We start from the raw sequence: 27,537 nt of genomic DNA, 5'->3' as shown, positions 1-27,537 counted from the left end.
AGTTCGAAAGCACCTCCGGGTGCAAGTAGATAAATAGGGACCGCTTACCAGCGGGAAGGTAAACGGCGTTCCCGTGTGCGGCTCTGGCTCGCCAGAGCAGCGATGTCACGCTGGCCACGTGACCCGGAAGTGTCTCCGGACAGCGCTGGCCCTTGGCCTCTTAAGTGAGATGGGCGCACAACCCCAGAGTCTGTCAAGACTGGCCCGTACGGGCAGGGGTACCTTTACCTTTACCTTAATTATTCAGTATGATCCTGTGACAGTTGCCTAGCCATTCAGGGTATCTGAATGCATTGTAGGCTAATGGGAAGAAAATCACATTTAACCAGCAGCACTCAAGTGCAGGTTGAATAATGAATCTGTCTGCAATGGTGAAATGTTCTCTGCAGTTAAAGTGTTACAAAAGTCTGCTATCAAAAATGAAATAATTGTACAAGCTTTCGGTTGTCTTGGTTAATGTATACCGGTACATGCTCTTCTACCTTTTGGTCTGCCTTTTATATTATAACTGCTATGCTTCTTGAAAGTAGCTCACAGCCAATGGATTCCTCTTCTGTACTCTCTTACAGTCGCACAGTCTGTATGCTTAAAGCTTCCTCCCTGAGCAGAACACAAAATCACCTGCTCATAGCTTTTCAGCATCATGATCTCTAGAGCTTGGCATCTAATGATGACTGCTTTGTGAAATTCATAGATAGCACTCAAGTGCATTCACCTAGAAACATTCCCTCTCAATCTAGGATAAGAGAGTGGGTGGGGAATGGTGGGACTGAGAAAGTGGGGGCAGGAGCTTGAGGAATAACTGGGGAGGAGAGGAAGGTAGAATTTGTCTCCTTTGCCATTTGTTTCTCTGGAGAAGAGTAGCAGCAGAAAGAGGGATTGGCTGGAAAAGGGATTTAAAGCAAAGCTTCTTGCTTTGCTACCTGCTGGCACAGTACACTGGCTGTTGAGAGGTGGGTATTTAGAAATGCAGTTTTTGTTTTTCACTGGTGTAAATACCTGTTGTAGGGAAAAAGGAAAGAGAGGGCAGCCTGGAGACGTTCAGTTGGTACATCTTGTTTGCATGTTTCTTATTCACACATTGCATTGCTCTTTTGTCTTTACTGCATGTGACCTGGGAGAAATTTTGGAGGAGAGGTTCTTGTGTTCTGTTTATCACCCTTCCTAGTCATATTTGTGTGGAATGTCTTGGAATAGTTTATAGCCAGATACATTTGGAGGTCAATGTTGAATGTAGTTGCATTTCACACTTGGCATTCATTAGGTGATGTATGTTCTCCCACTGTGTTTAAGCTTTTTTTCTCTGATCACATTTTCAATACATTCTGTTTCCACCATGCACATTGTTTCTCTGCTTCATCAATTTGCCAGTTATGCCAAAACATGTTAGCAACTTCCATGAAAAGTCAGGTTTTTTTGTTGGCTTAAAAATATTTTAAGGTAATGAACCAAACTTATTTTTTGGCAAATGGAATGCTTCATACTGCTGGCATGGTGAATTCCGAATAGTCTTATGATAATATTTGGATAACTGATCGTACTAATATACCAACCAGACCTGCTGTTCTTTTTCTTACATGGGAATGAATGTGGAAAGCTTTTTTACTCTAGCTTGTGTAATATTCCCTGATACAAGTTTGCTGTAACTACTGCTTGAAATGCCTCATACTGGCATAAAATATTTCTCCAAAAGATTGTATCTCCTATAAACATTTTGGTTACTAGACTGGTGTTGTTCTGTTTCATGCTATGTACTGCAGCTTAAAAAAGACAGGTGTTACGTATCGCAGTAAGCAAAGCCAGATGTATTAAGACAACAAAGGAAAATACAGTACTCTTGGCTAAGTGATTATTTTAGGCAGTGAAGCTTATGATTAAAAAAGCATACTATTTTTTTCTCTGGTTTTGCATTTTTCTAGTGGAAGAAGAGGACAAGCTTTGATTTTGATTCCTCTTCTTAAAAGAGCCTTTAGTGATTTATGCTCCATTGCTGACTAGAGAGAAACACCGTATTTCTCTTCCTCTGCCACTGGATTAGTAGTGAGAATAAATTCTCTATAGTATTGTCTGGTCTATGAACACTTGCAAGCTCAACTTGAAGATATGGCAAGATGATGTAACTATGCTGTCATAACAAATAGCTTCTGTTGTGATTCTTACCCAGCTACCATTTTGGAAGTTTGTGACTTAGAGTGCAATCTTGTTCTTAGAGTGACTTGTGTTCAAATATGTTACAGCTGATAGTTACATGACTACAAGTAGTGTCTAAAGTAATATGTGCATCTAAACTAGTACTGATGTATGTTGCTGATGCTAGACAAAACTCCACGTGATGGGAACTTCCGGGTTGGCGCCATCGCCGAATGGCGGACTCCCTCCGAGCTCCGGAGGGAGCCTGCTCGGCAGGGGCTGGGTTCTACCGCGCCGGCGACGCGGGGACCCTCAAAAACCATGGGCGCTGAAACCCATGGGCATGGTGACTCGGCGGGCACCGTTTGCGTCCCCCCGACCCGCGAAGGAGCCTTTTTAAAGGCTGCGGAGCGGGTGACGGGGGGGGGGTGCTGTGAGTCCTCCGCTTCCCCTGCCGAGCGAAGCCGCATGCCATTCGATGGAGAGCGCTGACTTCTTCCATTGAAAATTTGGACTTTAAAAGAATAACCCGTGAGTAATTGGAACTTGGATTAAAAAAGGGGAAAAATTCTTTTTAAATTCGGAGCGAGCGGGGGAGGTGCAAAAAGGAAGTCAGCCTCCCCCCTGTTGTAGAGGAGCTAAAGCAAAGGATTTGACAACTAAGATCGAATGCAACCTTTTTTTGACAAAATTATTAACTTCGCGATGGAAAATTATAAGACTGGGCTGGAGGAGAAAAGTGGAATGTGAATTAAAAGGCAACCCCCCCCCCCCGGAAACCCCGGGAGCGATCCGTAAGAGCGTCGGGAGAGGAGAAATAGAGGTTTTGACAGCTGTCAAAGGAGCTGTCAAAGCGGAAGAACAAAAAGAGAACTTACGAGGACTTTGCTGGTCACATTTGTTACAAATTGGATATAAATTGTTTAAAACAAGGAATAATAAGTTACTTTGACTGTTGGGTGTGATCGGGAAGGAAACTGAGTTACTATAATGCCTCTAGAGGAGCTGTGGAACACTACAAGTATTGTTGGCATCGAATTTGAATAGGACTTTTTATCTCCTGGGAAACTGCAGAAATGGAACACTATTTTGTCTACAGAGGTCTACACACTAAAGGAGACAATAGATTTATCTATTGAAGAATGGAAGGGACTTGACGTAATGTTTTGTTCCTGAATAACGAAGCCTCTGCAGAGGAATTAGAAGCTTTTTGGAATTAGAACATTTGTGCAGGAGAGCAGGAAAAAAAAAAAGAGGAGGAGAGAGAACAACAAGAATAACAAGAACTGGACAAAGTTGGAAGATAGACTCCTTCCAAGATCGGACATGTGAAATCAAAGATGACCAAAAGACGGCAAAGACTAATAAAAAGACGGCAAAGCGGACTGTTGAAGGACTGTGGTTTAGATGTGGGAGCTCCAGGATGACAGTAGATATTGACGGACATTGGGAACGCAACCGGGAAAGGGGGGAGGGAAATTTGGAATCCAAAGGGTGTTAAATTACATTTTATTCTTTTTTCTATTTTTCTGTTTATTTTAATCTGTGTTGCATATTAAAGAGGGGAACTCGTGGAAGGGAACAGGTCGATTTTAGGGGATGGGAAAATATTTTTTAAATTGGGTCAGTGACAAAAAATTTTAAAATTTGGGGTAAGAATTTGTTGAATCTATTTGAAAGAATTGGAATACAAGAGGGGGAGGGGAGGGGAAGTCCTGGAAGGATGCCAATGAAAATTAGGTTTTAAATTTGGATGTTTTTCTTTTTCTGTTATATTTGAAAATCTTTAATAAATATTATTTTAAAAAAAAAAACTCCACGTGATGGAATATAAGACAAAGTCTAATGTACAAATAGTTTCAGGAATATTTGTCTAAGAGACCAATCCAAGCACAACATCTGTTGGGATGGGTGAATTAGGATCAAGTGGATCTTATTCTCAGCCAGACTATGCTGGTGTAAGTCCCTCATCCTCGCCCACCCACATCTAAGCTGGTTGATCCCAAACCAGTGTATTTTACACAAGGGATCAGGTGGTGCTGTGGTCTAAACCACTGAGCCTCTTGGGTTTGCTGATCAGAAGGTTGGCGGTTTGAATCCGTGTGATGGGGTGAGCTCCCGTTGCTTTGTCCCAGCTTCTGCCAACCTAGCAGTTCAAAAGCATGTCAGTGCAAGTAGATAAATAGATACCGCTGTGGCAGGAAGGTAAATGGCGTTTCCGTGTGCTCTGGTTTCCATCACAGTGTTCTGCTGCACCAGAAGCGGTTTAGTCATGCTGGCCACATGACCCGGAAAGCTGTCTGTGGACAAACGCCCGGCTCCCTTGGCCTGAAAGCAAGATGAGCGCTGAACCCCATAATTGCCTTTGACTGGACTTAACCGTCCAGGGGTCTTTTACCATACCTTACTTTACACCAGCATAAACCCTGAAAAATTAGCATGCTGGAGGAGTGGTGTGGGTGGAACTAGGTGGGGAGAGGTATAAATTAGATCCTAACTATGTTCAGCTGTGTCATATGACCTGCAAGCCAATGGAATTTACAGCAGCAAAACGGTGGTACAGTCATACCTCGGGTTAAAGTAGCTTTGGGTTGAGCGTTTTCGGGTTGAGCGTTTTCGGGTTGTGCTCCGCAGCGACGCGGAAGTAACAGAACACTCAAAATGACGTCATGCGCAGACGCAGCAAATTGCGACCCGCGCACACGCAGACGCGGGTTGCGTGTTCTTCAGGATGTGAATGGCACTCCGGAACAGATCCCATTCGCATCCAGAGGTATCACTGTATATATCAAATTCTATTTTAAAGACTTGTTTTCCCTCTGTCATATTAAAGCTGGCTCAGTTAGCAGTGGCCCCACTTCTGAGTTTGGATCTAACATACTTTATGTGGGTGTAAAGCAGAATGGCTTCCCCATACTTATTGGCTGTTTTTTGGAATTTCAACCACTAGTATGTGTACAGATAAAAGCATAGATTAAAAATGCACTTGGTTACATTCAACTGGTTCTGTCATGTGATCAAATGCTCTTTGTATTGCTTCTTAGACCTACCCACAGGCTGGGAAGAGGCCTATACATTTGAAGGTGCAAGATACTACATAAAGTAAGTAAGATTCTACATTTAAATACATTATGGAATATGCTGCTGAATCTCCGTATGGTCGTATGTCCTCTTATGGAATTATATGCTGTGCACATTGAGAGTAGTGAAATGGCTATATGCATATGTGAAAGTATCCTGTAGAATGGGATTTTGGAATGTTAATGGCATAATTGTATGATAAAGATTTCAAGGAGGGTAGACTGGCATTTGTGACATCATGTCTTTTTATTTTTGCAGTGCTCCTCTGAGGTAGAGTAGACTGTGAAATAGCAACTTGTCCGAGGCCACTTATGCATGCATCTCATGTTCGTAATGCTCCATAGCTATGTGGGAACCTGATTTCACATCAAAACTTAACACGCTCACTCCTACATACCACTTAGATCATTACTCCACTTTTAAATATATTAACATATATTGCTTACACCAAGCCATGCTTAATTCTATTTTAAACTTTCAATTTGCCAGAGGTTTCATTGTCTTTTGTTGTGATTTATACAGCTGGGGCCCTAGCTTTCAGGGATTTATAATGTTTAAAGTATTTTGAATATTCTAGACGAAAGTTGTACCACCAAACAAAGTTAGCCTTCAAAAAAAGACAGGATAATTGTGTGGTTACTATGCGGTCGTGTTATGCTTCAGTAAACTGTGTTGAAAAATATTGGGTTGAACCCAAAAGTGTCTTCTGCTTGCAGAAGGTATCTGCTGTTCACAAAAGTGCTGTTTTTAAATATTTCATTGGAAAGATGTACAAGAAAAAAGAAACTTTATCCAAATATGTTCTTACACAAGCAGAAGCATGAGACCCATCATAGACCTTCCTATTATCACAGTTGGAACATGTTTCCCTTCCACTCACAGTTCAGTGTTTAACATCTGCTGCCGCAGAAAGATTTCCTTGCTACCAAAACCGTATTCAAAAGCATTTGGAGTTTTAGGGGGCTTTAAATCTTGTCTGGCTTAATTTGATCTACACCTCACATTTTACAGCATGCCTCCAAGTGATAAAGTTTTTCCCACGGATCATTATATGTTTTGAGTTGTTCAGTTGGTTTGATGGGTAATATAGCTAGATATTTATGGATGAGGAAATACTTTAAAATCCCTGTCCTTGTCTGTTGCTTGTCTTAGCTCTTTAGTATGTTGCACACGTTCAAGGCACGCCTTGACGAATTTTCTAGAGCCATTTCAATTGACATTTAACCCCAGCTTTGGCATGGAAAATGCTTTGGAATGATGACCTGTGTCAGGAGAGACGCGGCGCCCTGTTAATTCTCCTTAATCTCTCAGTAGCTTTTGATACCACTGGCCATGGTATCCTTCTGGAGTGGCTACCTGAGTTGGGGTGAGCGGCAGCACTTTGCTGTGGTTCTAGATCAACTCAGATGATTGTTTCCACAGGCTGCTGCTTGGGGAGTGCTGTTCAGGCCCAGAGAGTCTTCATTGTGTGTTTCTGCAGGGTTAGGTTTTATCTTGTATACGGTTTAACAACTACATGAAACCGCTTAGTGGAGTCATCTGGAGTCCTGGAGTACATTGTCAGCAAGACAGTCTGAGTGCATGACACCAGCCCTGGCCCGACTTCATTGGCTACCAGTTAGTTTCTGGGCCCAATTCAGAGTGCTGGTTTTGAGCTTTAAATCCTTATTTGGCTCAGGACCCCAATAGCTCAAGGACTGCTTCTCTCCATATGAACCAACATGGACCTTGTGATTGTTATATGAGGCCCTTCTTCATGTGCCCCTTATTTGGGATGTCTACATAGTGGCAACATGAGAACAGGCCATTTCTGTGGTGGCTCCCTGCTTGTGAAATGTCACTTCCAGGGAAGCTTCCCTGGTGCCATCATTACTGTACATAGCTTTCTCTGCTACATTTGCATTTCTTTTTTTGCCAGGCCTTTGGCTCTTATTAATCTGTGGCTTTCTTCTGGAATGTTTGATTCCTGCCCCCCCCCTTTTTAAAAAAGATTGTATTGTAGATTGTTATTTGTTTTTCTTTCATGTCTGTTTAAATTTAAGTTGCTTTGAATTACCTTAGTAAAAAAAGCATGCAATAATTTTTAATAACAACAATAACAATGATACTGCTGCATGTTGCCTTATCTGCCTTTTACCATGGGGAGACAGGCTTGCAATAATAGCAGAGAACAGGTCTTGTGAGGACTCTGGGAAAAGATTCTGTGTGGTTTTCAGTTTTACCACCTTGGTTGGGAAGAAACATCCATTAAATTTGACTTGAAGCATAAAGACTGGGGCTCAGTGCAGGGCTCATGCTTTGCATGCAGAAGGTCCCATGTTCAATTTTGGGCATCTCCAAGTAGGATTGGGAAGAGACTGCCTATTGACTGACAGGAGTTCGAGGTTTTCAGTGTAGGTGGTATTGAACTAGAGTGACCAGTGGTCTGACCTGGTGTAGAACAGCTTCCTATGTTTTTTATTTATTTAAAAAGAATATTTATGACTAGGAAGATGAGGTAAGAAGCTATAAATGTTCAGCTTTTGTGTCAAGTCTTGCGTGGAAGATAGTATTTGCAAAGCCTTGGGGTAAATCATAGCTAGCGTGCATTCATGTAGTCCCACTAATATCGTTAACTTTACAATGATTGAGTGCCACAGAGGCTGCAATTCTAACATTCATATGTTTGAACCATTGAAATCCATGGAGCTTATCTTGAAGAAGTAATGCTTGCAGGATTGGAGTATTGTGCATAAAAGTCATTTTGTAGTCGAGACTCTCTCACTTCCTCTTGAGAGTTAGATGTTCCAAACCATATTTGAGTGCTTACTAATTTCTGCCTTCATTGTGACCCCAGGAGAGAGGAAGTGATGTTCCTTCAAGGCAGTTTTAAACATGTTTCTAAAGGTATTCTAATGGTTAAAATGCAGGGTTACATGTTTAAGTACCTGAGTCTGGTTCTCATTGCTATTCTGTCCTTTTCCCTGTATCTTAACAAGTGTGGGCTTGGCAAGAGAATAGTTTTTTCAACAATGCAAATGTAATCTGAGGCTGTAGTCCTGTGCACGCTTACAATTTCCGATGGTGTGACTTGCATATGAGTAAATATGAATAGGATTGTGCTGTAAATTACAGAATGTATCCTATCTTCTCCTATTTATAGTTATGTTATTAACAAACCCCCCTGTTTTCCTATATGCACTGTTCTACTTCTGTACAGTTGTGTACAGTTCATATGATGTAAAGCTTTAGCATCGACCATGGTATCCTTCTGGTGTGGCTGTCTAAGGGGTGACTGGCACATCTTTGCAATGGTTCAAGTGGCATGGAGTACCTTCCATCAGCTTGGGCGGGTGGCCCAGTTGTGCCCCTATGGACAGGGACAACTTAACTTCTGTTGTCTATGCTCTAGTACCCTCGAGATTAGATTACCGTAATGTGTTACATGTAGGGCTGCCTCTGAAGACTGTTTGGAAACTTCAGTTGTTGCAAACATCAGTGGTTAGGCTGCTCTCTGCGACAAGGCAGTTTGAGAATATTGCACCAGTTCTGGCCTGACTGCACTGACTGTCAGTTAGTTTCTGGGCCCAATTCAAAGTGCTGGTTTTGACCTATAAAGCCTTAAACAGCTCAGGTATGCAATGCTCAAATGACTGCCTCTCCCCATATTAATCAACCCCATATGAGGCTCACTTGGTGCCTTTGTTACATATCTTTAGGCACCAGGCGAAAACATTTCTCTATCACCAGGCCTTTAGCTGATTAACCTTCTATGGCCTTTAAATGTATTTGTGGGAGGGAGGCTATTGGTTTGTTTTTGTTTTATTATGTATTTTGTGTTCTCATTTTGTATTTTTATGTTGTGAACTGTCCTGTGATCTTTGGATGAAGGGCAGTGTACAAATTTAATTTTTAAAAGTGCTTTTACTGCTGAAAATATTTTTTTTAAATCATTTCATCGTACAGCTTTTGTGGCATGTTAAGTACAGGATGTTATCAGAACTGCTAATTGAAAGACGTGTTGCTGATAGTACTTGAACATCAACTTGTTCTGTTGTCATTGAAATAATTATCTAAATATTGTTCCAAAGCTCAGAAAAGCATATGTTCCCCTTCTCTGCAGCACTCTTGGCAAACATGGGAATAGGGTGCTGTATGAATCTGCCTGAAAAAATATGCATGTTTTGGAGAATGCATTGTGTTTGCACTATTGCCATATGAATAGCAAAACTTCACTACTGTGCCACATTAGGCTGACAGTTTATCCACTTTTGTTGGTGACATGTTCTTCATAGGCAGGTGCAAGAATGTTCTAATAGCTGGATTTGAGATAATATCTCTCGACAAGAGCTCCCCTTAATCCTTACTAGTTGAAGATTGATTTTTGCTCTGCAGCATGAATAATCAGATTCTTTATTAAATTGTAAGGGCACTTCTATGGTTTATCAAAGATGGAAGTTTACACTGGCATTAACTAATTGGGATCCTTTTCTCTCCAAGCAGCAATCTAACTATGGCCTGATTTTTACTGTTATATAGCAATGATGACAGCTTCTCCCCCTTCCCAAGCTACACTATTCTGGATCTCAGGCCATACTACTTTCCACATATGTTGTCCACTGTGCTGGGACTTAACACTTTCCACGTATATTTTCCATGAGGCATGAATAATTTGGTTAACGTTCCAACTATGAAAGTTGCATAGGTACAGTTTACTATGGGGGCTCATACTACTTAACTATTTTAGATACAAAAAGGGTAAGATTGTGAACCAGGCCTTCCACCCTGCTCAGCAACTTCCTAGACACACAACCACAAAAGCAAACAAGGGTCTTCCAGGGACCCTGCCCATGACATGCCTCCTAACCTGCCCCCTGCAACATATGCAGGGATCCCATCCTTATACCCCTAGAAGGGACCCTATGCAAAACTATGGCCAAGGGGAAAATACATGCTCACAAACTCACTCATGTACTCCATCTTCCCTGACAAAAAAGATACTTTTGATTTCTGACTTAAATGATCCAATAATTGGCATGTATTCTGTGTGTGGAAAAGCTTCAGAAAAAATACCAATGAACTAAAGCATCAGTCGTCTTAAATCCAGGGAGGCCTTCAAGCCATTTTGGCTTGATGTGAAGTAAACACTTATTAAAAATAGATCATTTGAATCAGAATGCACTCATAGAGCTTGAACATAGCTAGTCAAATGTTTATGTATTGAATATTTCAGTGTTGTTCAGCATTTGAGAAGGGGGCATTGCACTGCTGGCAAGTATCTGTAAAAGTTATTCACATGAGCAGTGCCAAAGGAAGGAGATTCCACATGCATATACTTAGTTGGAAAGGTACTGAAAGGATGATGGAGCACATGGGTAAGAATATTGTTCCCATTTGTGCTCTGTAGACATTTTCATATCCATCATGTTGATAGGTGAGCTTGAGAAAGCTGGGGGGTGGGGTGGCAGTTTTAATGGTGGGGCAGTGGTAGTATTATATAAGAGGGACCCCTTTTTCTTGCCACTCTGAGCCTTCCAAAAACTCTACAATTGCCCTCCCTCAAAACGTAGTGATGAGCAATTTGCTGTTAGCCATATAAGTAGTCTAGCTTTCTACAAACTACTGTATTTTCAACATATCTAAACCTATGATATTCTTATTGGGGATATAATTAAATATAATAGGCCCTTTCATTCTAAAGTTATTTTTGAGTTTAAATTCATTTGTTGGATATGTTTGCTAATAGAACTGTTCACTGCTTTCCTACATGCATTCATTGAATATTTTTTCCCCTCTGGTTGTAATTGTAGCCCATTAGAGGGCTATATGAAAATGTGTGTAAGATTAGGAAACTTGATGACAATATTAAGTATAATTTCAACATGCTGGTTTAATAAGAATATTTAATGATTTTGCTTTCAGTGTGTGTAATATGTTATGCTCATCCATGTTTGAAATCAAGCCTTTGAAAATGTTTTTAGGTGATGCATCTAATAAGTTCTTGGTGTGCTTAATGGGTGTGTTGCTGAGAGTGGTATTGTACTTTTATGGCTTTGATTCAGTAAAACATGCTAGATAATTGAGGTTTTGAGAAAATGAACGTCAAGCATGATTTTTCCCCCCCAGATATTGGACAAGTGTTTCAAATTATATGTCGACATTTTGACTCATTTAAGAGGCTATGATTATTCATTGGGCAATTGTTATCCATATTCTTATCTGTTTTCTTCTTGGAGCTTGGTTCTGTGCTAATTACAAATGGGACTTGAGCTCCAAAACACAGACTGGTAAATAGAGTTCTGTTTGCTTTGGGTAATAAGGTTTTGTCTGAAGGTTGTGATAGCATTTTGTGTTTAATGAGCTTAGTGAAGGATTTCAAATTTTATTGTAACTTGGATTAGAAGAAGAATATAAATACTGCAATTCAATAATATGGGTTAAAAGAAAAATCTCCTGCAAAGCCTTAAGACCAAAACAATAGTATTGGAGACTTAAACATTTTTATTTACAAGATGCTTAAAAAAAAAATTGCGCAAACACACACACACACATTCCCTGTAAGCAAACAGATGTTAACTGGCAACAGTGAAGGTCAGACAGAACATGAGTGTTAAATTCATGAAAATCTTTGTTTCTTACTTGTCAGTCTTTTAGCAACCATAAATGACAGAGAGTTTGCAAATGTTGGTTTCATTGGCTTACCTCTATAGTTTATAGGCCTTTTTTCCTTGTTATAATTTTATTTTTCACGGACATTGATGCTCTGTATAGAAAACATGTATCTTGAACCAATTTTATTTAGTTGTGTTTTGGGGTTAACAGGGAGTGACCTAAATCTTGGGTGATGTATGTCTAGCATTTTCTCTGTGTGATGAGGGTTTTTGTCCCACAAAACTGTACCAGACAGTGTTCCTACATTAAGCTTTTCTCTTTAAATAGTTTTAAACTTCTCTGAGAAATAAGGACATGATTTCCCTGTGGCTACCAGGGACACATGTTGTACCATTCCCCCCCCTGAGCACCTTTTTTGTAGAGGGCACATGAAGATTTTTTGCTGCTTGTAAGTCTATGGGTGGGAGAGTTGCAGTTACGCTGTGGCTGTGTGACTGCAATTGCTATGAAAATAGGCTTTTGGTAAATTTGACAGGTGTTATAATACAGAATCTTCCTAGTATGGCAATACTGCATTTCAAAACATGATCTACTCTCACTTATAATAATATTGAAAAGGTTTCATTGACGTTGTGGTTTTAACTCTTGCATTGACTTCAAACTTAAAATGCTTCATCTATAGCATTGGACATGTGGGCTGAGATCTCAGCTGAGCTTTCAAGTTGCTATATTGTCCCACAATTCCCTGTTTGAGTTCAAGGAAAGTGAACTGTCTGGAATGACTTTTGCACCATATAGAGTTTGGAAACATAATTAACCTGTCTCTTGTGGTTGAGTTGCAGCATATGGTGGAGCAGGTGGCACTAGAGCCATAGTGGCATCATAATGATATTTCTTCTGTATTTTAACTTGTATGCTGTTTTGGGTTCTCCTTTTTCAACTTATTACTGCCCTGAACAAATACATAAACAAATTTCCCATCCTGATCACTCTCATAGTGGCATATGTTGTTCCACAAAGGGGAAAGAGGTCAGACATTTTGAGAAATGCTGAAAAGTTGGTAGCATGTCAAAGAAAAAGAAAGATGAAGTAAGTATAAAGGGATTGGGGATGAAGACATAACTTTTGATGGATGCAATAATAGAATAATGAATTGTATAGTTTTTGTAAAATATGCAGGGATTTATGATATGTAAAATGAACCATGGAAAGAAAGGAAGGGAAGACATTGATATCTTAAGGATGTAAAATGAGTATTTTAAGTTGTAAAACAGAAAATTCAATAAAAATTCAATAAAAAAGACATGGCTTCATCTTACTCCTACCTTGGAGTATAGGTTGGCATATAAATAATAATAATAATAAATGAATAATAATAATAAATGAATGAATAAATAAATAAAAATAAGAAATATATTGAAGGACAGGGTTTATAGTTGGAGATGTTGTGTAAATTGGGATGAAGAGTCAAAGGCCAGGTTGGCTAATGTATATTGGTTTAATATTGGCTTTGCTTAACAGACCCATGTTGAGTTTTTCTTTAAGAGGTATTTGGCATTATTAGCTAATGATTTTTTTTTATTGAAAAAGTAACTTCGTAAACTGTTTCTTTTGAATTGTTCACTTAAAAAATTCGAACATAAGGTCAATCTAGTTTATTTTGAGCAAGATAGAAGTTGTTGGCAGCTAAATGAGAAGTTAAGAATAATGTTCCCCCAAACATTTTGAACGGAAGAATCAGAATCACACCTTAGTATACCATCTTCCGCAATGCATCTAGTTTTCGGGGTGAGAAGAGAAAAGGCATAGGATAATAGTTTGTTTGACCCACATTTACCTATCTTGTTTCTTGCATTCACTTGCAGCTGTCTGCACTTGTGAAATAAGTTGCTAATTAAAACATGGTAGCACCTTTTATTTTCCAAAGGTAGATACATCTTTAGGATGCTTTAATTATGAGCGCTTCTTGTCAATCTATGAGATTGCTATCCTAGATAAGGGTCTTCAACCGCCATAGTAATACAGTATGAAAGTTAATTTACTTGGCTACTTCAGGATACACTTTGTCTCTTTCAAAAGTCCATTTTATATCTGTACCTAAATACTGAATTTGTGAAATCCTTTCTTGGTTTTCCCTAAGAACTTGTTTATTTTAATCTGGGATGCCTTACTTGTGGATATTGTTAATGTGTAAGAGAAAATGAAGGGGTATAAACATTCAGCAAAAATGCACATCCTGCCTACTTTCTGAGAAACTAGAGACTAACAAGTCATAGTACTAAAACAATATTTTAAATTAAAACAAACCCCGTTAAGTCCATTCGTAAGAAACATTTAAAAATCCTCTCCAGTAATAAATCCAATAGTGAAGCCTAAATCCAACAGTGAAGCAAAGACAGAAAAAGAATAAGCTGAAGACCCTTTTGAAAAGCCATGTATTTACTACTTGTCTGAAATCATATGGTGGCAGGGTCTGACATGCCTCCCTTGGCAAGGCATTTGAGAGAGTGGGTGCCACCACAGAGAATGCTCTGGTTGTCATCAACTGTGTCTCATGAGGTCAAGACATCTAGAAGAGGGTCTGAGATGATGGTTGGAACATGGGTGGGGTGGGGGTGGGGAGTATGAAAGAAGACTGTTCTTAAATTGCCCAGGTCCCAGGATTAACCACCCTGCAGTATTCCTGTTTTTTGTTAATTAGGCCACGCCTTGTTCTGCCCCCTCAAATCATTCACATGTATAGAACAGTGATTCAGCCTTTCAGTTGCCTTTCAGTTGCCTTTCTAGGATAGTTAGAAATGAGACAATGAGTTGATATAAAATAATAATAATAATAATAATAATAATAATAATAATAATAATAATAATAATTTATTTATTTATTTATTGTTTATACCCTGCTGATTTATTTATACTCTGGGCGGCTCCCAATCAAATTTTAAAAACACAATACAGCATTAAACATTAAAAACTTCCCTAAACAGGGCTGTCTTCAGATTTTTTTAAAAGTAGGAAATAATAATTATAATTATATATAATTATATAAAGTATTAGTATTAGTATTAGTAAGTCATCAATATATGGACAACTGCATAGTTCTAATCTCTGCATGAACTCCCCCAGTGGCTTCATGTTGATATTAAGTAGTATGGGGAACAAGATCGAAACTTGCAGTATTCTTTAGACCAGTTTCAAATGGGAAGAGGAGCAGCTTGCTTTGCTATTTTATTTTATTTTATTTTACTGCCAAGATCATAGTAAAATACAAGAACATATAAATACAAAATGAGAACACAAAATACATAATAAAACAAAAACAAACTGGTAATCCCCCACCCACAAACACAATTAAAGGCTATAGAATGTTAATCAGCCAAAGGCCTGGTTATAGAGAAACATTTTTGCCTGGTGCCTAAAGATATGTAAAGAAGGCGCTTGGTGAGCCTCCCTGGGAAGAGCATTCCATAAACGGGGAGCCACTGCAGAAAAGGCCTGTTCTCATGCTGTCACCTTCAGACCTCTCAAGAAGGGCCTCAGATTATGAACGCAGGGTCAAGGTTGGTTCATATGGGGAGATGTGACCTTTAAGGCATTGTGGTCCTGAGCTGTTTAAGGCTTTACAGGTCAAAATCAGCACTTTGAATTGGGCCTGGAAACTAATTGGCAGCCACGCCTCCACCTATCCCTGTCCAGATAGGGCTCAGCTGGGCCACCAGCCAAAGGTGATGAAAGGCACTCGCTGCCACTGAGTCCACCTGAGCCTCAGGCAAGGGATTCAGACGTAACCCCATCAAGAGCAGGCATCTGCCCATTTATCTGGTATAGGGAACCACCCACTAACAGTACCTCAGTCTTATCTAGAGTGACCTTTAGTTTGTTGGCTTTCGTCCAGTCCATTATCCAGGCAAGACAGCAGTCCGGCACCTCCACTGCCGTACCTGCAAAAGTAAAGGAGAAGCAGAGCGGTGTGTCATCAGTATATTGCTGACAACGTACCGGTACTCTAAAACTAGCATCACCTTTTGGGTCTCATTTTTCAGATATGAGTCAAGCCACTTCAACATTGTGCTCCAATTCCTGTCTTTTCAAGATGGCCCTTCACTACACAACTGTTTTGAGGACCAAAAATTAATAGTTCTTCACAGCCATAGAAAGCTCTGCTGGACAGCACTGGCGAAGAAGTAGGACTTCTTTGCCACCATTGCTACATTTGCACACTAAATGAAAGAACGTACCAGTACTTGAGTATTATTTGTGAAGAAGTCTCAGACTGCCTTACCTTAGAGTTTGGATAGCTGTAGTTGCCCTTGCTTCCCTCAATTTTAGATCATACTGTGGAAATATTTTGCATGGAGAATATGCTAAATCATTTTCTTTGACCTTTCTGGTGTGTGTAAAAAGTAATACAGTATTGGGTGTAATCATCCATAATATGAAAACTAAACTCTACTCTATATAGCCAATTAAATTAATTTAAAGCTGCTTAATGTTATGAGACTGAAATTAAATTGGATTAATTGGGAAGATGCTTAAGGCACTAAAGCCAATTAATAATCTCACTTAATTTTTAAATTGCTCCATAGTTTTTCCAAGGCTGATGTTTCATTCCCAGCCTTAGTTTTAATTGTTTATTGAGTTTCCAGAAGAAGCAGATGAGTTAAGCATGGCTTCTGTTCAGAAGCTGTCACTGGGAAGTGGTTTATTTCATACTATTTGAGTTTTGGTATCTAATGCTTAAGTGAGAAGAAAATGCTGTGATCAGAAATGAACAAGGCTTGATGTTGTGAGTGCTGCAAGGAATTTTCAGCCTATAACAACAACTGTGGGACAAACTAGGATTGTTGTTGTTTTTACAGGCACCTGCATATCAGAAATTAATTAAAAGGTGAACAAGCAAGCACAGGAACGTTTTCATGGAAAGAAGAAAACAAGACAATATGTTTGATTTTAAAGGCTCATAATACTTCCCTACTATCTGTTACTGTGATGGAATTTACTTGTGTTCAGTTTATGGCTTGCTGAATTTGATCAAAGGCTAGATACAGTATACAGTGATGTAGTCATTTTTCTGTATACATCAGCAGTATGCTGGTTATTCTAGCTCTCCTTGTCCATCAAATTAGCTGTGTTATCATCAAACCTGAGGCAGTATATTGTGGAATAGACAGGCTGAGCTGTCATATCAGGTGTGTTCCTGCGTGGGAGGATACTGATTCTGATTTGTGAGTTTTTGTTTGAAACAGCTAAATCCTCACAATCTGAACTGCTTGGATGCTACCCAGTACCTGGAATGACTATTTGAATATAATTACTTGTGTGCAGCCATCCCGGAATGTGATTATCTCGCCTGTTTCTTCCTTACGTTTGGATTTGATTTCCTGGATTTCCCTCTTATTTTGTTTCACTGCAGAACAATTGGGAATATAGGTTTTTGGGAGGGTTGCAGATTTTAAGATCAAGCACTGCACTGGTCCACTTTAAGAAGTAGTTTGGTTCCAGAAAACAAAATCTTAGTATGCTCAATTTTACAGGGGATGTCCTTAATTGAACAATCAAAAAGTTGTGCTAGAACAGTAAATATGAATGGTGTTGCTTTATGAGCACTGTTAAACATTGTTTTGGCAATTAGATGTTTTTATTGCAAGAAAAACCATGGATAAATTGTCCTTTTAAATATTTTGGGACAAGCCATCCAGAATTCAAATGTTAGTATTGTAGCAGCGTATTCTAAGTCACTGTTTCACAATATGGAGTAGACTCTTCCTTGAAGAACAAAGGAGACTGTAATAATGAGGAATGAAGGATTTTATTTATTTATTATTTATCAGATTTGTATACTGCCTGTCATCTGATATTCACAGGGTGGTCAGCAGTTGTGTATTCTGTAGTTTTGCTGAGCTTGAGTCATTAGTTGAGCCAGCAGTCTTTTCAATTGATCAGCAATGCAGGGGGAAGCACAACTATCTTTCTGATTTCCTTTTTGTTGTTTCCGTCACTGTGTGGCTCCCTTTCTTGCCCCTCAGACTCCAAGTTAACACATCAAATTCAGATAGGTCAGTGGGGGCCCAGTGAAAGCCAACAGCTTTTGCTGGGGATTTGTGGTGCTGTTGAGAGGAGGGAAGTACAGTGGTACCTCGGTTTACGAACTTAGTCCATTTCCCCAATGAGGCCTCACTTCCACCGGTGCCCTTCCACCGTTCGGATTCCCTTCTTAGACCGAGGTAAAGGTCGCAAACTGGGACGCTACTTCCAGTTTTGTTGAGTTCATAAACCGAATGGTTTGTAAACAGGGCTGTTCTTAAACCGAGGTACCACTGTTCTTGGAAAAACCAATGGCAGCTTTTGCACTCCCTGTGTTGATTTGAAAAATGTAGTGTGCATTCAGAAGGAAAACCAAAGTAAGGAGCTCCATTGAATCTGGAACAACAATCAAGAATACAAATCTTCTGCTTTTTTGTTAATTCACTTAATTAGTTAGGGCCAAACTTTACTGTTTGTCATATGGTGTGCAAGTTTTAAAATAAATAAATAAATAAATAAAATAATAATAATAATAATAATAATAATAATAATAATAATAATTTATTATTTATATCCCGCCCATCTGGCTGGGCCTTCCCAGCCACTCTGGGCGGCTTCCATAAAAACCAAAAATACAGTAAAATCACACGTTAAAAACTTCCCTGAACATGGCTGCCTTAAGATGTCTTCTGAATGTCAGGTAGTTGTTTATCGCTTTGACATCTGCTGGAAGGGCGTACCACAGGGTGGGCGCCACTACCGAGAAGGCCCTCTGCCTGGTTCCCTGTAGCTTTGCTTCTCGCAATGAGGGAACCGCCAGAAGGCCCTCGGCGCTGGACCTCAGCGTCCGGGCAGAATGATGGGGGTGGAGACGCTCCTTCAGGTATACTGGACCGAGGCCGTTTAGGGCTTTAAAGGTCAGCACCAACACTTTGAATTGTGCTCGGAAACATACTGGGAGCCAATGTAGGTCTTTCAAGACCGGTGTTATATGGTCTCGGCGGCCGCTCCCAGTCACCAGTCTAGCTGCCGCATTCTGGATTAGTTGTAGTTTCCGAGTCACCTTCAAAGGTAGCCCCATGTAGAGTGCATTGCAGTAGTCCAAGCGGGAGATAACCAGAGCATGCACCACTCTGGCGAGACAGTCTGCAGGCAGATAGGGTCTCAGCCTACGTACCAGATGGAGCTGGTAAACAGCTGCCCTGGACACAGATTTGACCTGTGCCTCCATGGACAGCTGTGAGTCCAAAATGACTCCCAGGCTGCGCACCTGGTCCTTCAGGGGCACAGTTACCCCATTCAGGACCAGGGAATCCTCCGCACCTGCCCGCCTCCTGTCCCCCAGAAACAGTACTTCTGTCTTGTCAGGATTCAACCTCAATCTGTTAGCCGCCATCCATCCTGCAACCGCCTCCAGACACTCACACAGGACCTTCACTGCCCTCACTGGTTCTGATTTAAAAGAGAGGTAAATGGCTGACAGAGTGGTGAAGCTGTATTAGGATGGTGGTATGAGGGGCTTTAGGGACGCAGGTGGCGCTGTGGGTTAAAGCCTCAGCGCCTAGGACTTGCCGATCGAAAGGTCGGCGGTTCGAATCCCTGCGGCGGGGTGCGCTCCCGCTGCTCGGTCCCAGCGCCTGCCAACCTAGCAGTTCAAAAGCACCTCCGGGTGCAAGTAGATAAATAGGGACCGCTTACCAGCGGGAAGTTAAACGGTGTTTCCGTGTGCGGCTCTGGCTCGCCAGATGCAGCTTTGTCACGCTGGCCACGTGACCCGGAAGTGTCTCCGGACAGCGCTGGCCCCTGGCCTCTTAAGTGAGATGGGCGCACAACCCCAGAGTCTGTCAAGACTGGCCCGTACGGGCAGGGGTACCTTTACCTTTACCTTTATGAGGGGCTTTAAGCTTTTCCCTCCCCACTACTGTCCCAAATAGAATGGGATGTAACTGGGATTGTGGAGTAGGCAAAGGATTAAAGCCACCTACCTTCTCCTTATGCCACAGTCCTAGAGCCTTTCACACACACCTGGCATCGGCTATTTGTGTGTGTTTTTTTAAAAAAATCTCCCATGCTGACTAACCACATAACAAATATTATGTCTTGTTTGGTCCTTGGTTTGCTGTTAACAGTATTGTTGATTTATATTTGGGTTTCCTAGGGAGGAAGGTGAATTGCATGAGTATTGAATGTTGACGAGTTTTCAGACTTAAACCTATTATGTTAATAAGTTACCTTTTGCATCTGTTTTTTATTTTTAGTTTGTATATTTTTTAAAAAATCAAGAATTTTTAAATTTAATCATCATCCAATTTACAATTTGTGAATGATTATTGCTTGTCCAAATGAAAGGGGCAGGGATGTGTGTTCAGAAATTTTCTCCCCAGATGGGAAAGCAGGGTGGAACTTTCCAGATCTGTGTTGAGGTCCTCTAGTATTGGTTTAAGGCAGGTTTTTCTATGTGATATTAGGACCACTGATCATCCATGGAAGGCAAGTTTGTAAGTCTAAGCCAAATGTTACAAGGGCATTTGCCTTCTCCGTCCTCAGAATACTAATATATATGAATAACAAGGCTTTTTTCTGTTTCACAATTGAAAATGCCTAATTTTGCAAAACAGCAAGATGCTTTTTGTGTGCTACAAACACAGGTAAGGTTGGAGAAAAGCTGGAGAGTTAAGCCAATCTGGCATGTTACCAGCTTGGCTGTGCAGCTGTCTACACATCCACAAGGATAATGCAATGTGTATGCTTTCAGAACTGGAAAGAACTATGTTAAATCTGGACCTTTAAACACTCTTGCCACATGGTTCTGGCACGGCTGAAAAAAATATGTGAATAATCCGCTTTGTGCAAATGGTCAATGCTTGTAAGAGAAGTATAGCAGTATTTTAGAGGATGACATTAAAATTGTTGTGGAAACAAGTTTGAGCATTTTGTACATTTGTGTGTGTGTGAAGTGTATTTGTCTTCTGTTTCAAGGTATGTATTATGTGTAGTCAAATGTATAGAGTTTGCATTGAAACAAAACAAAACTGATGCTCAAAACCATTTTACCTTCTATAGGAAGTCTTCCATGACCTTTACCAGAGGGTATTCTAGAATTACATGTCTGGCAAAACATTCTAAATTGGATGCTGTGGGAAATATAATCACCTTGGTAATGAAACCCATAGAAAGTGGGTTCCACCTTGTCAATTGCAAGATGCCCAGACCTGTTTGTCAGGAAATGCCTGCTTTCCAGTGCCTCAAAGCATTCTCATTCCTATTTAGATAACAAAAACTATTTGGCACCCCAATAAGCAGTTCACATGCTAATAGTTTCTCCTTCCCTTCAAGCAAGAGCCCTCCTTCCTTGTAGCTTCAAAAAAAATCACTTTCATTGAAACAGTATCATTGCTACCTTCCAGACGAAAACCACATAATAGTTCTTCAGTAAGAATGGTGGGGGGGAACCCTTCTAATAGGAAGAGTCTGACCTGGGCAGTAGGATCCTGCTGATTACTTGGATAGAAGTTTTGTTTAACCTTAAACTTTAATTGTCTTCCCTGTGACGGCTGCTGTTGCAATATATGCCATGGGTACAGATGCAATCTGCTGAGGTGTTTTTATCCAGCAGCTGCCTTAGTGGGCTTATAGATCCATTTTCCTGACTCTACATGAGTACTTGCATTTATTTTTGGTGATTCGCAGTTTCTCATCTCAAAGATGGGTTAACCATCTGTGTTGGTTAGGTGTGGGTTTTTTTGTTACTGAAGTGGTTCTGGCAAGTGAAATAGTTCTGATCATTTAACAAAACTGGAATCCTTTTCCTCTGTAAAACATGGTTGTGTGAATATGTGATGAATGGTAAGGGGAGGGAGCCTGTTGCCTTGAATTCTGGTGCTTCTCCTAGCAACCATTGTGAATTACAGTGCATATACATTTGCAAAGGCAGTTCAATGCACTGGTTTACTGAGCTCTTGAAAGAAAAACAATATACTGTACCGAGGGACCTGCCACAAACAATGTTTATATACTTTGCTTTTTTACAATAAGGGTAATTACTTTCAGTCTCTGTTTATTTTAATTATCATTAGGTGATTAATATCTCATAGCTAGCTTAGTTTACATGCAGCTAAAATAATGAGCACTAGAAATATTTAATTTTGTCTCATGAGTCAGCCGTAAGTTAAAACAGCACAATTTACAATAAGCTTCTTGTTTGGCTCTGTCCAAGTCCTAAAGTATTAAATACTAAAGTGATCTCACCACGTTCCCAACCCACTTTAGCAAAGTGGGTTGGACTAGATGACTCTTGGGATCGTTTCCAACTCTAAGATTCTGTGATTCTATGAACTTGGACATAAACAGCACAGTAGAAACAAAACAGTAGGCAGTGGTGAAAGGCAGAACAGGTGGTGTCAAGGCTGCAGGTGCACAAGGCACATAAGGACAAACCACACAGGAAGAGAAAAGGATAATCTCAATTTCCCCTACCTAAAACCTAAGCCAGATAGCAAGCTTCACTGGAAACTGAAGAGGAAATTCAGAGTCTTAAGAGACTTGAGTTGGAAGGACAAAATACTAAATGTGGATGATCCTCAAAATGTTCATTCTTAGTGGGAGGAAATGGATGCTCCAGTATCACTAGACAGTGAAAAAGCAGTGACCATATCCTTAAATTTCTCTCCTGTAATACTGTTTGTGTCACAGCTCTTGTGTGTGATGACTTCCAGATATTCAAATGTTATTCTAGTTTAAGTGCAGTCTGTCTATAAAATAAAGAATAGATCATTCCACTAGTTTGGTGTTCAGCAGTGGTGTTTAGGCATTGTAGCAGCATAAAGCATTTGGACATGGTTTAATTCAAGGGCTAGCTAAGAAGGAGCCCTCCAGAGACAATGCACTGAGAAGCAGGGAGCTCTTCATATCTATGTGCATGGTTACCCTGAAAAGTCTTGGTTTCATCTGGAAATCTTTATCCCTTGGGCTATCACCTCTGTCGAGTCTGAGGACCCAGACGACTGACCTGCAAGGTGGAGAAGAAGCAATCTACAGGGGAAAATATCACAGTGGCTAAGCATGGCAAGGGGCTGGGTTGCTAGAGGCTAAGCATGTCAAGGGGCTGGGTTGCTAGAGGCAAAAATATCTCTAGTTTGAATGTTGGAAGCCTTTTACTTATATGCAGTACAGTGGTACCTCGGGTTACATACGCTTCAGGTTACATACACTTCGGGTTAAGAACTTTGCTTCAGGATGAGAACAGAAATCATGCTCCAGCGGCATGGCAGCAGCAGGAGGTCCCATTAGCTAAAGTGGTGCTTCAGGTTAAGAACAATTTCAGGTTAAGAACGGACCTCTGGAACGAATTAAGTACTTAACCCGAGGTACCACTGTACAAGTAACCCTTTTAATACATCAACATGAAAGCTAACCTAGTACAGGAAAATTAAAATCTATATGCATAAATACAACTTTCAGATGTACTTTGAGTGTGTGTGTGTGAAACTTCCTGCAAACTATATAAGCTACTTTAAAAAGATGCACAACTGTTGGCTACTAGGACAAGAGCACAACAAGGAAATAAAAGCTAGCGTGTGAATGTGATCTTCTCCAGCTACATGCTTGTCTCTTATAGCTGTTCTTAAACGTGTTAATAATTTGGTGGGCTCTTGTGTTATAATTACATTCTAAGCTGCTTTATGCAAGCAGGGTATAAATTAAAGTACATGCAGTCAGAATTAGTAAACAAGCTTCATAAAATTTTAGAAGGTGGTAGGAGTTAAATGCAACTCTGGAAGCATTTCATGATAGAAATACAAAGAGGGACTGACTGGTGAATCTGTTACTTCATTAGGAAGATATCCTGTGTAATTCTGCTTCAGAAATACTAAATTTAGGCCAAGCTTTAGTAGGTTATTTCAGTATAGCTGTAAACATGGTGCCTAAATACGGTACTGTAGAACAGGAACAAAACAGGTTTTGTTTGAAGAAAATAATATTTTTTGGCTTCCTTTATACAAACACTAATTATTGCTCTGAATTGCAACACATGTTCACTTTCAAATGGTCACTGAGAGAAATAATTTAGGAAACACTAAGATGGACGCAGGTGGCGCTGTGGGTTAAAGCCTCAGCGCCTAGGGCTTGCCGATCGAAAGGTCGGCGGTTCGAATCCCTGCGGCGGGGTGCGCTCCCGCTGCTCGATCCCAGCGCCTGCCAACCTAGCAGTTCGAAAGCACCTCCGGGTGCAAGTAGATAAATAGGGACCGCTTACCAGCGGGAAGGTAAACGGCGTTTCCGTGTGCGGCTCTGGCTCTGGCTCTGGCTCTGGCTCTGGCCAGAGCAGCGATGTCACGCTGGCCACGTGGCCCTGGCCCCTGGCCTCTTAAGTGAGATGGGCGCACAACCCCAGAGTCTGTCAAGACTGGCCCGTACGGGCAGGGGTACCTTTACCTTTTTAAGATGGGCTATTCAGATCATGTGAAATTGTTTGAGAGTGGTCTGGCTAGCTCCCAGATTGCAGCTGATTAAAATGGTGAAAAAGAGATGTATCAAGAAAAGGAACTCGCTTGTTTGGCTTAGTGAAGTTTTTTGTTTCTAGGTTGTGCATGAAGAAGCAAAAGTGTGAATGTGAGAAGCAATTTAATCCTTTTTTAGTAAACCTGTTTATTTAGTTTCATATGCTTTTGAAATTGCTGCTTTTACCCTTAACAAAGAATTTATTGTCTCTTCTCCATCTTTTGCTAAGGAAGTCTAGTCTCCTTGCGTAAGCATCCTTGACTGCAGAAAAATGACACATGCAATTGTATAAACAGTATGTCTTTACTTCTTATATTGTATTGGAGAGTTCTCCCATATGAATGCTGCCATTTGATTATTTTTTTTAGCACAATACCAAAGGAAAGTGGTTAGAAATACATGAAAATGTCCACATCAGTTGTAGAACTGAACTATTAAAGAGTCCATCAAAATATGGATGCATTGTGGCGTATTGTATCTTAAACAAGGATGTGATCTCTTATTAAAAGACAGAGGCCCTAGTTTGTCTTTGAGTGGAAATAACAATACAGTGGTACCTTGGGTTACATACGCTTCAGGTTACAGACTCCGCTAACCCGGAAATAGTACCTTTGGTTAAGAACTTTGCTTCAGGATAAGAACAGAAATGGTGCCCTGGCGGTGCGGCAGCAGCGGGAGGCCCCAATAGCTAAAGTGGTGCTTCAGGTTAAGAACAGTTGACAATATATCTTGGAAATTTATGAAGAAGAACCTTCATGGGATGGGGGTAGGCCAAAAGTTTGAAAATGGTATAAGTGCAATTTATTCGGAACAAAAGGCAAAGTTAATTGTAAATAATGTGGTTACTGACGAACTACTTATTGAAAAAGGGACACGGCAGGGGTGCCCAATATCCCCATTACTTTTTATATCGGTCCTGGAGGTTTTGTTAAATATGATTAGGGGGGGACCAGCTGGTGAAAGGGATCCAGGTCGGAGCCAGACATTACAAATTGAAGGCCTTTGCAGATGACTTAGTATTGACTTTGCAAGAGCCAGACACTAGTACCAAAAGAGTCCTAGAATTAATTCAAGTATTCGGTCAGGTTGCAGGATTTAAGTTGAATAAACAAAAAACTAAGGTACTGGAAAAAAATTTAACAAATGTTGAAAGAGAGAGATTCCAAGAGGAAACTGGGTTAACGGTGGCAAAAAGAGTAAAATACCTGGGGATTAATATGACATCTAAGAACGTAAATTTATTTAAGGATAATTACGATAAGTGCTGGACAGAGATAAAGAAAGATTTAGAAATATGGTCGAACCTGAAGCTTTCCTTGTTAGGTCGAATCGCAGTAATTAAAATGAATGTATTGCCTAGAATGTTATTTTTGTTTCAGACATTACAAATCGTTGATAAACTGGATTGTTTCAAGAAGTGGCAGAAAGATATATCTAAATTTGTCTGGCAGGGCAAAAAGCCCAGAATAAAGTTTAAGATACTCACTGATTCTAAAGAAAGAGGGGGGTTTGCCCTGCCGGACTTAAGACTGTATTATGAATCGGCAGCTTTCTGCTGGTTAAAAGACTGGCTACTTCTTGAAAATGCAGACATTCTAGATTTGGAAGGATTTGATAATAGTTTCGGTTGGCATGCATATATTTGGTACGTCAAGGTTAAAGTGTATAAGGGTTTTAAAAATCATATTGTTAGGAAAGCACTGTATAATGTTTGGATTCGGTATAAGGATTTATTGGAAAATAAAACTCCCAGGTGGCTTTCACCGATGGAGGCTAAGGAGGTAAAGAAACTTAATATGAGAACTAATTGGCCAAAATATTCTGAAATTTTGGAACAAGAAGGTGGTGAATTTAAATTACAAAGTTTTGAGAAAATAAAGTCCAAGGTACGAGATTGGCTCCATTATTTTCAAATAATGGAGGCCTATAAACAAGACAGGAAAATTGGTTTCCAGGTGGAGAAATCGAAATTAGAAACAGAACTGTTAGAACCCAATACTAAGAATGTATCAAGAATGTATAACTTGCTGCTGAAGTGGAGTACAATAGATGAGACAGTGAAGCCAGCCATGATTAGATGGGCACAAGACATAGGTCATGACATTATGTTTGCTGACTGGGAGCAGTTATGGACCACAGGTATTAAATTTACGGCATGCAATGCCTTAAGAGAAAACATTATGAAAATGATTTACAGGTGGTACATGACTCCAGTCAAGCTTGCGAAGATTTATCATCTGCCCAATAATAAATGTTGGAAATGTAAAGAGACTGAAGGTACCTTCTTCCACCTTTGGTGGACCTGCCCAAAGATTAAGGCCTTCTGGGAAATGATTTATAATGAGATTAAGAAAGTACTTAAATGCACCTTTCACAAAAAACCAGAGGCATTTCTCTTGGGTATGGTTGGCCAATTGGTGTCGAGGAAGGATAAAAACTTTTTTCTGTACGCTACTACGGCAGCAAGGATTCTTCTAGCAAAATATTGGAAGACACAAGAGCTACCCACGCTGGAGGAATGGCAGGCGAAAGTGATTGACTTTATGGGATTGGCAGAAATGACCGGCAGAATCCGTGACCAAGAGAAAGAGACTGTGGAAGAAGACTGGAAGAAGTTTAAAATATATCTTAAGAGCTACTATAAAATTGAGGAGTGCTAAAATGCTAAGGGAGAGGAAGACGTAGAATTACAGCGGTAAATTTTGTTTGATTTAGGGTGAAATTGAAAAGGAGAATGAATCTAAATTTAATTGGTTAAAAGGGTTGTTGAATAATTGTTAAAAACAAAAAAGGATGCAAAAAAGGGAAGGTATGGGGAAGTCCGAGAAAAGAGGCTTATGAAAATAAGGTTAAGAAACTATGAATTTATGTGTTTGTTTGTATGTTGTTTCTGTTGTGTTTTTTAAAATTGGAAAACTAATAAAAAAATTATAAAAAAAAAGAAAAAGAACAGTTTCAGGTTAACAATGGACCTCCAGAACGAATTAAGTACTTAACCCGAGGTACCACTGTACTAGTGCCAAAATAGCTTGCAGTAGAAAAGAAAGTGTCAAAAGTCTTCTGATCCCATCTGTCATTAAGTGTCTAAAGGGTAATGTATGGCATAAAATATCCAGAGTGAGAAAGATAATGGAAGTGAAGTAGGATGGTTTTTGTTTTTTTGAGGCCACTTTCTCTTTTGAATTGAATGACAGTTGCCAGTTGCACAGAGGA

The 27,537-nt window shown here is 40.1% G+C and overlaps 1 protein-coding gene and 1 long non-coding RNA gene across 22 annotated transcripts in view; one reads left to right on the top strand and one right to left on the bottom strand.

Annotated features, from left to right (window-relative positions):
• Positions 1 to 27,537, bottom strand: part of LOC307225407 — a 503,606-nt gene that overhangs the window by 42,118 nt on the left and 433,951 nt on the right. The gene's annotated exons all lie outside the window — the stretch shown is intronic.
• Positions 1 to 27,537, top strand: part of PLEKHA5 (pleckstrin homology domain containing A5) — a 178,303-nt gene that overhangs the window by 3,308 nt on the left and 147,458 nt on the right. For all 21 annotated transcript variants that reach the window (XR_013842783.1, XR_013842784.1, XM_079992195.1 and 18 more), the window contains exon 3: positions 5,175 to 5,232. Coding sequence is in view for 19 of the 21 variants with exons in the window: in XM_079992195.1 (XP_079848321.1) it covers positions 5,175 to 5,232 (58 nt within the window). In the remaining 2 variants the exon portion in view is untranslated. The remainder of the gene's footprint in view (positions 1 to 5,174; positions 5,233 to 27,537) is intronic.

The sequence above is a fragment of the Podarcis cretensis genome, assembly GCF_951804945.1.
Source record: "Podarcis cretensis genome assembly, chromosome: 10".
Taxonomy (NCBI): Eukaryota; Metazoa; Chordata; class Lepidosauria; order Squamata; family Lacertidae; genus Podarcis; species Podarcis cretensis.
This window is presented reverse-complemented; position numbering and strand designations above follow the sequence as displayed.